The 12946-nt window shown below is 48.9% G+C and overlaps 5 protein-coding genes across 5 annotated transcripts; 3 read left to right on the top strand and 2 right to left on the bottom strand.

Annotated features, from left to right (window-relative positions):
* Nucleotides 1–377: 377 nt before the first annotated feature.
* V1508DRAFT_369756 (uncharacterized protein) lies at nucleotides 378–2017 on the bottom strand. Its single transcript, XM_066937448.1, has 3 exons — nucleotides 1651–2017; nucleotides 1382–1594; nucleotides 378–1322 (listed from the first exon to the last, which is right to left on the bottom strand). Exons 1-3 carry the CDS (start codon nucleotides 1690–1692, stop codon nucleotides 477–479), a joined length of 1101 nt encoding a protein of 366 aa, XP_066796214.1. The 5' UTR covers nucleotides 1693–2017; the 3' UTR covers nucleotides 378–476.
* On the top strand, nucleotides 1879–2984 carry V1508DRAFT_416284 (uncharacterized protein). Its single transcript, XM_066940183.1, has one exon. The coding sequence runs from the start codon at nucleotides 2178–2180 to the stop codon at nucleotides 2961–2963; it is 786 nt and encodes a 261-aa protein (XP_066796215.1). The 5' UTR covers nucleotides 1879–2177; the 3' UTR covers nucleotides 2964–2984.
* A 53-nt stretch (nucleotides 2985–3037) lies between these two features.
* On the bottom strand, nucleotides 3038–5299 carry V1508DRAFT_353677 (glycoside hydrolase superfamily; the record flags this gene model as incomplete). The annotated part of the gene is made up of 5 exons (XM_066936887.1): nucleotides 3038–3645; nucleotides 3693–3739; nucleotides 3791–4940; nucleotides 4987–5086; nucleotides 5135–5299. 5 exons carry the CDS (start codon nucleotides 5297–5299, stop codon nucleotides 3038–3040), a joined length of 2070 nt encoding a protein of 689 aa, XP_066796216.1.
* Nucleotides 5300–6511: 1212 nt separating this feature from the next.
* Nucleotides 6512–9395, top strand: V1508DRAFT_107997 (uncharacterized protein). The gene is made up of 2 exons (XM_066935851.1): nucleotides 6512–6917; nucleotides 6965–9395. The coding sequence occupies exons 1-2, from the start codon at nucleotides 6913–6915 to the stop codon at nucleotides 9246–9248; spliced, it is 2289 nt and encodes a 762-aa protein (XP_066796217.1). The 5' UTR covers nucleotides 6512–6912; the 3' UTR covers nucleotides 9249–9395.
* A 1443-nt stretch (nucleotides 9396–10838) lies between these two features.
* Nucleotides 10839–12529, top strand: V1508DRAFT_403988 (aspartyl protease-domain-containing protein; the record flags this gene model as incomplete). Its single annotated transcript, XM_066938596.1, has 7 exons — nucleotides 10839–11098; nucleotides 11125–11245; nucleotides 11308–11418; nucleotides 11474–11543; nucleotides 11595–11745; nucleotides 11866–12035; nucleotides 12099–12529. 7 exons carry the CDS (start codon nucleotides 10839–10841, stop codon nucleotides 12527–12529), a joined length of 1314 nt encoding a protein of 437 aa, XP_066796218.1.
* Nucleotides 12530–12946: the final 417 nt, after the last annotated feature.

Genomic DNA, 12946 nt, shown 5'->3' on the forward strand with positions numbered 1-12946 from the left:
CAGCCACTCGCGGCTACCCGTGATTCTACCCCCACCCGGCAAAATCCCCAGGCCCCCGGCCCCACACCTGCAAAAGGTTCCCCCATTTCTGCTGCGAAGTAATGTGCTTATCCTTTGCGTATGCCCTAAATCAGCCAACGATAGATCACAGCATATTCATTGCAAAAATCGAGTTGTCACAGTGAGAAAGGTTGGCGGAAAGATTGCCTGTTCAGGACGAACCCAATTCTCGAGTTGCTTGTAACTTTTGCCCCTGAGAGTTCTCGGCAAAATAGGGTAAAATCGGGCAGCCTTTGATTCTGTTATTTAAAGTTCCAATCGTATCTAAATCATGCCTTTTAACCGACATGACGAGAATCAAACGATAATTTAGAGATTCGTCACAAATAGCTAAGTTAGTCCATCATATAATCATAATTTTGTATTTTTGGTGATTCAGCATTGGACAACAGACAAAATATCTAATAAAAGACGCACTACTCCTCTTGGACGAACTCTATCTCAGCTGGATACACGAAGTCATTCTGTCTACGCACCTCATCAAACACCTCCATCACAAAAACCGATTCTTCAGCAGGATAGATGTCATCGACGATTTTGCCATCGCGAACGTCCCTAGCCACGGCATCTGCTTCCCAGAATAATCCCGTCGGACCCGGAATCGGGAACTTAAAGGTCGTGACTTCATCCTCCTTTCCTTGTTCTGTAGCATAAATCTTAACTATAAACTCCGTCGGTTTCGCCGTCGAGATCGGGACGATAATTTCTCCTAAATCACCTTGTACTCTCACCAAACAGTCTTCTGGTGAATTCACGGCAATAGAGCACGTCGCAGTGCTAATAATATGAGGCTTATCCCACACCATCGTGATAACGGTACTCTCGTCGACTCCCGTCAAAGGCGCCTTCAAAATAGTCGAATTAATAACAGATGGACGGGATTGCAAGTTTTCGGGGTGGTTGTAGCAGATCATTTGAATCCACGTCATGGCATACACACCGACATCTAACAATGCACCACCGCCAAGGTTGGGATTGTACAGTCTGCTCTCAACGTCTGGCACAAACCTATGCGCCAGATCACTCGTCACGCGACGAATATTCCCAATAATTTTCTCTTCGTGCAAAAGCTTTTGGAATTCAAGAGACAAGGGGAAAAACCGCGTCCAGACTGCTTCCATGAGGAAGAGATTATGCGACTTCGCGTAGTCAACGAGATGACGGGCTTGTGCTGCGTTGATAGTGAACGCCTTTTCGCAAAGGACGTGTTTGCCGGCTTTGAGAGCCTGAAGCGAAACTTCATAATGCGAGCTATGTGGTGTCTACTTCCAGTTAAGCAGGGTCCTACATAAAGATTCAACCCAAACAATGAAATGCGTACCCCAACATAAACGATATCGACATTAGGATCAGCGAATAACTCGGCATACGAGCCATACGCTTTAACTCCCTGCACGCCGTTTCCGAAATCAGCGATGAATTTCTCTGCTTTGGCGACGGAGCGGGAGGCCACAGCAACTGGTGTATGCACCACGTCGGTCACTCCGCGGGTGCTTGGGTCGACTAGAAGATCCACAAAAAAGCGTTCGGAAATCTGAATGGAATAGCGTTAGTGATGATTGTGATAGATGGAGAGAAAAGACACCCCACCCATCCTGTTGCAACAATACCCCAACGTGCTGTATAAACCATTCTTACGATCAACTATAAATATATTAATAACTTGAGATGGCCTATGTGACTGAGAAAATTGAATAACCAAACGAGTGGAAGCCTAGTTCTATAACGACTAGAGTGTAAATTCGTGCGGCGGAGCGATTCGATGAATATTTATATGACCGCAACCCAGCCCCGGGTTTAAGAATGAGATAACGCCGAACTGCTCTACGCACAAGCCGCTAAGCATCTGGCGGATCCCTCCTATTCACAAACAAATATTTAGTCAGAATTCTACGCAGTTCGAATGCTCCGGAGATCAATTTCATTCGCATTATATTCGGTTGGACATTTGTTGATTGTTACTGACGGTTCAGGAAGCCTTCGGAAGTCTTCGGCGCAACGTTAATTGACCCCTGAATCTCGCTTATATCCTATCTCAGCATTGCTGCTTGCAGCATCACATCGCGTAGTTCCTGATCTGACAACTACAGAAATCGTATTACGAATACCAAGTCACAATGAACTTTGCACTAACTTTCCTCGACATAGACCCCACGCTCCCAAGCCTCTGGAAGCACTACCTCGAGCAGCATCTCCAGCACTTGCGTGTACCCAGGCATCTCTACCCACAAGTGCTAACAGCATCAATCACGTCCCCGCCGCCAAATCTAGCGTTCGACTGTATCGTTTCGCCAGGTAACTCATTTGCGAGAATGGACGGCGGGCTCGACTTGTCTATATCCCGCCTTTTCGCCGGATCAACGACAAGTAGTACGTCACTGACGGCTGTGTTTAATTACGTCCAAAAAGCGCATCATGAGCGGTGGAAAGGGCTGCAACCGGTTGGAAGTTGCTATATAATCGATATGCTCCCATTCCTCTCTAATGATACCGTTACAAAAAGTGGGGATAGTAGACCAGAGACGAACACCTTCGGATGCAGGTATATAGCGCACGCACCCACCATGCGTGTGCCAAGTGTCCTTGTGCGCGCGGAAGTCGTGTATGAATGCATGTGGGCTATTCTCAACGAGATTTACAACCACAATAAAGCTGTCGAAGGTGCGTCGATGTCTTGTCCCGAGACAACAGAACATAGGAAGATTGAGAAAGTTGTGGTGTCGGGCTTAGGTACAGGCACGGGAAAATTGAGCAGGGATATTTGTGCAAAGCTGATGGTACTTGCGTATGTTCATTTCTTGGATGCGGTTGAGAAGAGTGAAGATTGTGCTGGAGAATGGACTTGGCAGAGAGCGAGGGAGTGGGACAGTATTATTACGAATCCTGAAATGGATGATTCATGAATAAATTGTTACTCAAACTAGTCCGCACCACCAAAATGAAGTTTAAAACTTCTAACTTCTAAAACCACTCTGTCTTAATCAACCTTTGCCAACACTAAACCAACGCGATTCGGGATATACACTTGAATAAAGTTATCCCGTCCATTCCACGCAAATGGTGTCGTAAAAAACTTGCTCTTCTCGTGATCGATCCGCGCATGTCCGCCAAACTTCTGTTCATCCGAGTCCAAAACAATTCGGTATTGTCCCGGAATTTGCACACCAACACGATAATCAGCATAGGATTGGGTGGGGTGTAAGTTGAAAATGAAAAGCAGACCCGCACGTTCAAAAACAATCATCTTGTCGCCCTCGTGCTTAAGCGACACATACGCAGGCTCGGATCGCAACCAACCGTACTTTTCCTCAATATGCTGCATTGCAGAATCAAATTCATTCAGATACTTGTATCGCAACAAGTGATCATCAAGAACATTCCACTGACGTCTTGCATACCAAAAGCTATTCCCGTTGCCGTCTCGCGGAAAGTCGAGCCACTCCGGGTGCCCAAACTCGTTGCCTTCGAAATTAAGGTAGGCTTCGCCGCCGAGCGTGTGCGTAATGAGACGGATAACCTTGTGCAGCGCGATGCCACGGTCGATTATTGGTGTGAGTTCAGAGAGGTCGGACATGTTCGTGTACACTATTTTGTTAGTTTGTACAAGTCGTCAGAAATTAACCGTTACGTACTCTCTTTATCCATCAGCCAGAAGGCAAGTGTCTTGTCTCCGACAAGTCTATTCGCATTAGCCGAAAGCAACCCATATCACTGCCACTGAAACACTCACGCTTGGTCATGAGACTCCGCATAGGCGACCGTCTTCTCTTTGTACCGCCTATTTGTAAGCTCAAACACAATTTTGCCCATATCCCAATCGTCATCGTTAACCTCCTTCAGCAATTTGATCCACATATCTGGAATAGCCATCGCGAGACGATAATCGAACCCGACGCCGCCGAGTTCCATGGGAACGCAGAGCCCCGGCATGCCCGACACATCTTCTGCTATCGTGATGATATTCGGGTCTAGCTTGTGGAGCATGTAGTTTGCCAGGATGAGATAGTTCATAGCTTCCGCGTCAACATTGCCATCGCCAAAGTACTCGTGATAGCCGCCTGAAAAACCAGTTCCGATGCCGTGGTGCGTGTACAGCATCGACGTCACTCCGTCGAAACGAAAGCCGTCGAAATGGTATTCGTCGATGTAGAAGCGGAGATTCGAGAGGAGGAAGCGCAAGACTTCGTACTTACCGTAGTTGAATAGGCGGGAGTCCCATAGGGAGTGGTAGCCCTTTGGACCGCCGTGGAAGTACTGGTATTCAGTGCCGTCGAACATGTTCAGACCGTCGAGGACGTTTTTGCATGCGTGCGAGTGCACGACGTCGAGAAGAACAGTCATGCCGAGTTTGTGGGCTTCGTCGATAAGATGCTTGAGGTCCTCGGGAGTGCCGTAGCGGGATGAGACCGCGAAGAACGAGGTGACTTGGTATCCGAATGACGCGTAGTATGCGTGCTCCATGACAGCCATCAGCTGGATGACGTTATACCCGAGTTTATGAATCCGCGGGAGTGTGTCGCGAGTAAACTCATTATACGTCCCAACTCGCAATTCCGAAGTGGAGATCCCGACGTGAGCTTCATAAATCTTCGCTGATAGCGGGTGTCGTTGGGCACGCGTGACATTATCGTGCTTCCACTCGTACTTGTGCGGAGGATTCCAGAATACGGCATCGTACACCGGCGAGACTGATAGGTCCTGCGTGACACGCTTGATCCAGGCCGGTAAACGGTCAACGGAGGCCCCATTCGCGAGCGTAAGCGCAAGCTTGATCTTGCTGTTATGTGGGATTAGAGCTACGCCGTTGTTCGACGGTAGCGTTATTGACCATACGCCATAGCTGTCTTTTGTCATTCTGTACTGGCCCCGATTCCAATTGTCTAGATTATCAGAAACCGTCGGCGTCATAATCATGCACGAACTTACTAAAGTCACCAATAATAGACGCATCAATCGCATTCGGTGCCCATTCGCGATAAACAATATCCCCATTCTCCAGCACATGCAGTCCAAATGAATTATAACCCTATCACCAGCGTTAGCACAACCCAACATCGGCACAGAATCTATTCACCTGCGAGAATTTGACGATACCACCTTCATCACGTTCTAATCGGTCAATCCAGTCGATCGCAGTCTTGTGCCGCTTGACAAGATCCAACTTGAAAGGCGACAACCACGGATCAATGCTCAAGATGCCGGCGCCTTCGGGGATTTCGTCGTTTTGGTTCGAGGTCATGACGTAAGACTACCGTGTCGAATATGTTAGCATTGAAAACAATTTGGTATGTGATATATCTACGTCACCTTTATCGATTCTCCAAGTAATATCTCGAGAAACTAGATGTGGGAGGATCGACAGCAGTCATGAAGTTAATCAATGCGGCAGGCTGGGCTCAACAATTGCCCCGGAGAGCGCGTGATGTCATGAATCTAAGCTTAATACGGCTCGAGCCTGATCCGAGCTTAATTTCGCCACTTGCCCTAGCCCCCTAAAGCCAATGATAGCAGCGTTGTGATGCGATACCAATGGTCCGATTACAGTTAGTTCGTGGAGGCAGCATAGGGCTTCTGGTGACCCCGCGCGGTGGCTTATTTTGCATCACGTCCACACTAACCCTCACCTCACACGTGCCCTGCGCATGTGAGCCCTGCTTGAATGTTCGTTGCCTCTCACATTGTGTCGAAGGAGTTAGCAGAGTAGACTCTGTGCTCAGAGTAAGGGCAGTCAGTGGTTTGCTTGGTCAGTGGCTGGCATTTATGTCATGGAGCATCCTGCCATTTACATAGATTAATCCAAGGTAATCCTGTTCGCTATAATAACCCAGTAACTATGCCAATTTGTTCCCGTGTAAAAGTTTGGGCTAACGTAAGAAAACCTACGTCACCAAAGCTATAGCAAAGTACATAAGAAAGTTACAGAACATAAGTCCGAGGCAGCCAGACTCGAGGGGTTCAAAAGCCGTACTGCCGGGCGCAGGACTTATCGTCGTGTCCCGCAGGTGACTATCGGCGATTATATATTCCTTACGACCAGGTCTTATCCGCATTGTGTTGGCGGCGATTGCAATGCAGTTGCCTCCTTCGGAATGGCCGTAATCTGTCTAATCGTGCGGTGGCTCTTGCTCCGGGTGCCTAACCCGCGTAGGCATAGCTGGCGGATAATCAAAGCCGCGTCTCCTGTTTTGGCGTCTGCTATTCTGTGAGTAGATGCTGTTGTTGCGTCCCCAGAATGTGCTCTACAGAGCGCTCTTCGTGGTGAACCCCATATGCCACAGTCGAGGGGGCCAGACCTCTCTCACACCGGCAAATGAATAATACAGCCAGCACAGACTACTATTGCTGACATTAGCAGGGCAGCGGTGCGAAGTCGCCGAATACACAAGCAGAAGCAGAGACTGCAGAACGGCAACTGGTCTGTCCGGAAAGCCAACGGAGATAGCTAACCTGAGTCATGGGTCTTGTGTAAGTGTTCACTCAATCGCCGACAGCGATGGCAGTGCGGCTTTCATCCTGACGGCCTCGAATCTGTGCACGGCGCAAGTACACTCATCCTAGGCCATGCCAAATTAACGGCCATATCCGCTTCCGGCTCCTCACTACTCTACTTCTGCCTTGCGATGTTGATTGTCTAACAGCAGCAAATGCTTGCTAATAATCCAACACGGCCGTTGTCCTCTCACTAGTTTCAGAATCAGCAGTCACGGAGTTAGCATCGGAATATCGCCCAGTGGGGGGTTTACTAATATCGCACATACATTTGCCATACGCAATTAGTCATTATCCGCGGATTCTGCACGCAGAGCTTTTATTCTTGTTCTGTCCACAATACCACTTCTGTCGTGCGTCACTATGAGGTCAGTATTACTTTCGCGGACGCTAACATATCCGCTAATCCTTCTAGCACGGTCTCTATTACTCCTCGCGACCACAAAGTCCGCACAGTGTCTCGCAGAGCCTGTCTATCCTGCCGCGAGCGCAAAATCAAATGCGAAGGCGTGCAGGACTGTTGCAACTGCCAGACCCTTGGTGCTGCCTGTATCTTCGTCCCTTCACATCGCGGCGGTAAACGTCGCCGTCGCGCTCTCTCGACAGAAGAACGTGATCGCTTAGTTGTCCGTGAGCGACAGGACTCGCTCGAGCTTCTTAATTTGGACGCAAAGGAGACAAGTCCGATGTTGAGTACGAGCGTATCGCGAATTCAGTCCGCGCCGATAAGTGAGCCCACATCGTCCATGCCGGGCTCTGTCCCGCAGTTCGTACCACAACCACTTGCACCTACTTCTCCGGTCATGGATGCAACGCCGAATCGCCCAACTGACAAGTCTCTGTCTGCTGTTTTACAGTCGATCCAGCAGACTCTCGCGTCGCTACAGCAGCAGATTAACGACGTTCGCGCTCAGCACCAATCCCAGTCCTACGTAGTAGACTACGAATCGACCGAAAGTTCTACCTCACCGCAGGCGTCCGTTTTTACCGCCATGCAGCCTGTCGTCTCGCCCGGATTCTCAGGAACCGGCACTACAAATGCGTCGAGCCCAAGCGGCAAGATACTGCCTCAACTACAGACGCCTGCGCTGCCGCGTCTCTCGCTCGCGCGGTTCCGCGTGAACGACATAGATTTGCAATCCTTCGACCTTCCCACAGTGCCGCTGATCATGTTCCTAGTCGATGTTTATTACGACTGCTTCCATCCCGAATTCTCGTTCATGCTTCCGAAATCAAAATTCTTGGACTCCATCAACTTTGAAACCGACGCGGCGATCCTGCAAGCTATGTTCGCCATTTCCTGCCGTCTAACTTCTGCCGATGCTATCTCGGGCGCGGGCGGGATCGGCACCATCCATCCGTACTTGATCGATCCGATGTACTGGTCTTCCCGCTCGGAGAAGTGGACCGGGCAGATCATAAATCCAATCATGAAGCTCAAGACGGCATTACTACTTGCGTTTTCGGCTGCGTATGATGGTCACAAGGCGCGTGCGAAGGATCTATTGATGTATGCCGGTACTATTATAGAGATGCATGGGTTGGATTTGATAGATACCGAAACTGACGTTCACGGACGATATATCCACGCTCGGGCGACATCCGACCCTGTTCCGACCGCGCACACGCACGCGATTTTGTTACCTAATGATCTCGAACGGGAATCTTTTAGAAGGACGTATTACATGACTTGGGAACTGCGTGTGATCACGGCGGCGGCATGGTCAATGCCACAAGATATCCCTCCCTTCTGCGGCATTCTCCACGTGCCATCCTGTGACGCAACATATTCTGACGGCCTGCGTGACTGGAACGGACACTACTCCATGTACGACGAGTTCGAGGACACAATTTTCTCAGGCATCCAAGTGTGTGACAAGCAGCGCACCGTGCTGGGGGTTGAGAAGAAGACATGGAGATTCAATTCCGCGTGCTTTCGCCTCGCGGCGGTGAAATTGCTTGCCGATACCGTGGCACGGATGCATGATTTGCAGGACGCCTTTGTCGACGAGGCTGACCGGAAGGTACGAACGTTGTTAAGGAAGCTCGATGGCTATAGGACGGGTCCTGTGCGGATCCACATGACGATCTTTCTTACCCATCAGATTTTATACACTACGCTATTACTCCTCCACCGCGGCCGTGCACGAGACAGGCTAATCTTTGTCGTAGAGCCGACGCCATACGATGGCCGCGCGACATACTGCGAAAACCCGATATCCAGAGTGCGAGCAGCGGCAAGAACACCCAATATTCTATCCTCATTCAACGCGTTGACCCACGCAACATTTGAAATCGTGGACATGCTAAGGTCATTAGTCGAGTGCCGTGGCGGACGCGAGGAATCCGCGTCGTTGAAAATGGGGCCGTTCATGGGGTTCTCGTTGTCGCTCTGCATACCTATCATTGCGTCCAAAGTAGTACTGGACGGCGTGCAGTTACCTAGTATCAAGCTGATCCTCGGAGACTTAACTTCCCCGGACGACTCCCCTGTGGCCATCGGCGCAAAATCCGTGGAAGAGGTCGTGAAGGGCGAAGATGCGATCAACGGGGACGACGGCACTGGAGAAGAGTTGAATAAAGTTGATTTAGATTTTTGTATACGGTGTATGAAGTTACTTGGGCGAGTGTGGCGAGGTACATGGCATGATTATGAGGAGAGCGTTGCATTGGTTGGACGGATGGAAAAGGTCATGTAGTTGTATTGTCCATTGTATGAATAGAAGTGGCAAGCCAATAATAGAGAACTAGAACCGGGCTCAGCAGAGCAATTGTAACTCTATATACGTGGCTTTTCGCAGGCAGGCCATACGTCACCATTCCGTTTCAACCGCAGTCGTTTGAACCCCGCAATCCTGCCCTTTGCATATGTACACGGCTGTCTCCCATTTCGGCAATGCGATTGTCGGTTAATTTTTATTTGCTAATATCTTCTATCCGTGATTTCACAAAGTAGACAGCATCAGGCTAGGCGCATGGCGGGCGCCGGGTAATGCCATATAAGCAACGTAGGGATCATGCATGCGCAAAGAGAGCCAAGCTAAAAGATCGTCAGCAACAAGACGCATGTTCTTGTCAAAGCCCACCACTGTCGTTGAGAACAATTGCAACCCTGCATGCTTTGGCATGGGAGAATAATGATGTAGATACCTAACGCATTAGACGGTCGGGCGACGGGATACAGTGTATTGTTGATATGCCGACATCCCCGACTCGGGTCCGGTCCGATTACGGTTCGCCGGTTTCCGGCACCTATTAAACTCTTCGTTTGGCAGCTGGAATGCGGCGACACCAATGTATGACGCGAATCAGGTCGTGGCTGAGCCCTGTGATCGAAGCTTGTATTCTTTCGACGAATGCAAGTGGAGTTATATCATATTCCATTAATAAATTTTTGCTGTCCGATGAGATTGGGATGTGCAGCGTTGAGATGGCGAAGATCACATAGGGAGAAGAGTATCGTCTTATCCAAGAGTGGCAAGCGAATGATCGCAAAGATTTCATACATTTATATGCAAAATAGAAAGATCAATGTAATGAATAAATGGAGACAACACTTCCAATAACATGTCAGGTATTAGCGCTATGCCTGGTTCACCAACGACCGACAGGTAAGAAAGACTGCACTTGCAGCAGTAATACTTGTCAGCTATATCAGACCTTTGCAATGCGCTAGTCTCATTCCGTAGTCAGGATTGTAGACCCGGGAAGACAAATGCACGCTGGTCAGGCACAGCCGCCTTGGTTGGTTCAGCTTGTCAAAGTCGTGGTCGTGCAGCTTGGAACTTATTGGGGTTGAACTGAGTGAGGTTGATCGTCGTCGTCGTCTTCGTCTTCGTCTTCATCTGCGAAATTGTGAAGTAGTGCATCTGCTTGATGATTTTACAAGAACAATCCGCAGAAATTAACTAGCATTGGCATATTGCGTTTCTGTCTTTCTCGGCCAAGGAGCGACGAGCTCTAGCCTCTGCCGTTAACGTTTAAGCCCGTCACCGTGCGGCGGGTTCACAACCCTTGGTTCCAATAGGCAGACTCCACCGACTTCTACGTATTCCAACCATCAGTGATATATGCCAACCACGCCTCTCAAAGCATTCTCCCTCGTTGTCAACACCAACCCATCTGGTCTTGGTTAATCGCCTTATTGGGATTGACATCCATATTACTTGTTAATTGCTATTTAATACTGTTAGTTCGAGTTTAGAAAGGGAGAAATTGCCCCAGATCAGTATCACCTGCCACAGAGTGTCGGTCCATCTTCAGTCTCGTCCCCATCCATTACCGACACCATGCATTTACTCGTGACTTTAGAAACATCCGAGGAAATCTATACTCTTGAAGTCACGCCGAGCATGACACTCGCTGACCTTCGCGCTGTGATCGAAGCAGACACGACCGTGCAAACCGACCAACAAGTCTTGTTCTACAAAGCCGCGATATTAGAGGGTGAAGAACGCGAGTTGGGAACGTTTGGGATGGAGGAGTACGATATGATTTTATTGCGCGTGCAGACGCCTGCGCCTGTGCAGACCGCGCCGGTGCAAACCGAGTATGTATTCATATTGGTCGACGCAGTTCAAGTCAGAGGTTAATGCAAGGTAGTGTTTCGGCGGAACAAAACGCAATCATGAACGATGTCGAGAAAGTCAGGTTACAAATGCTCGGCGATCAAGCGCTATGCGATCTTGTCCGGCAGGTAGGTCTCTGTTCTCGACAACTCGTTTGCAATACAACTTTGATGTTCTAACAAGTATTCAGACGTATCCCGATTTAGCAGCTGCAGTGACCGATCCGCCACGATTCCGAGAACTGTTGACACAGATTGAAGAATCAAGATTACATGCAGAAGAAATAAAGCGACAAGAACTGGTACCTCTGTTCATTCTCATTCACATTTGGCATACTCCATTGCTGACTCTCATAGAAACGATTAAACGACGATCCGTATAACGAAGAATCACAGCGGAAAATCCTGGAACTTATACAACAGGAGGGTGCGTCAAATTTGGTCGTATTTGTATTAGCTATTGCTCACATGCGACCAGCTGTTATGGAGAATTTAAATGCCGCGTTGGAACACAATCCAGAGTCATTTGGTCGGGTAACGATGCTTTATGTCCCTGTTGAAGTGAACGGTCATAAAATAAAGGCATTTGTGGATTCAGGTGCTCAGGCTACTATTAGTACGTCTCTCCCGTTGCCTGTCCCCTATGAACAAATGGCTAATCTTATGTTAGTGAGCCCGTCATGCGCCGAAGCATGCCAGTATGTTTCTTCCCATTAAATTCAATAGGTTATTTGTCTCTGACGAAATAGTGTTATGTTCCTATTAGATCGAAATTTCCAAGGCGTCGCGCGAGGTGTCGGTACTGCGAAGATCTTGGGTCGCATTCACAGCGCGCCGATGAAGATCGGCAACGCGTTCTTACCGTGCAGTTTCACGGTGATGGAGGGCAAAGACGTCGATTTATTACTCGGCCTGGATAGTATGTTCCAACTTCTCACGTATGTGGTGCATTCGTTAGATCTTGAGACTGATCGCCGTGTAGTGTTGAAACGCCATCAAGCGACGATCGATTTAAAGCGAGGTGTGCTCGTCATGGGAGACGAAGAAGTGCCGTTTTTGGGAGAAGCAGAATTGCCATCGCAAGCTCAGCAGATAGACCTATCGCCAGAAGAAATGGCCGAACTAGCAAGACAAAATCAGGAAACGCGTGCGTCGGGAGGAGCGCAGGCTCCACCACCTGGACAAACCGCCAGTCCACAAACCCAGCCGCTGGTCCAAGAACCAATGCAGACTGGCGATCAAGCGCGCCCAGCCAATAGAGTGCCCAGGCGACCGGTGCAGCAAAGAATAGAATTCTCTGACGCGGATATTTCGAAGCTGGAAAGTTTGGGAGTATCCCGAGAGGAAGCCATAAGTGCGTTGACAACGGCGGAGGGGAACGTTGAGGTTGCGGCGAGCTTGTTGTTTCAGTGATGTACGCTTTGTTGGTGTTCGAAGATGACTGCGAAGTGATGGAAAGCTGGAAGGTTTGGAACGGCGTGGGAAATAGATATGCACATTAGTTGTTTTGCGTTTGTTATGACGTTGATGGTTTTGGCATTTTATTATATGTATTGTTTGTCATGTTCCGTTTTATATCTCCGTGTATTATTATTAGAATCGAGTTTTGCCATGACTTCTACGCGTAGAGCTGTGGGGTATGTAAGACCTCAACAGCGAGTCAGTAGCTAACAGCAATCAATCAATCCCGGATCTGGAATATGTACTTATTTAATGCGTATGAAATGATTTGCCCTGGCAAAAGGATGTCAATCGGGCATGAATGGCTATAGGTACTGAGATATTTGACTCCTGTGGTCAAGCTCGTTAGATGGGAGACATGAGCCGCAC

Source organism: Lipomyces doorenjongii, assembly GCF_038497915.1.
Source record: "Lipomyces doorenjongii strain NRRL Y-27504 unplaced genomic scaffold V1508scaffold_20, whole genome shotgun sequence".
In the NCBI taxonomy this organism is placed as follows: domain Eukaryota; kingdom Fungi; phylum Ascomycota; class Lipomycetes; order Lipomycetales; family Lipomycetaceae; genus Lipomyces; species Lipomyces doorenjongii.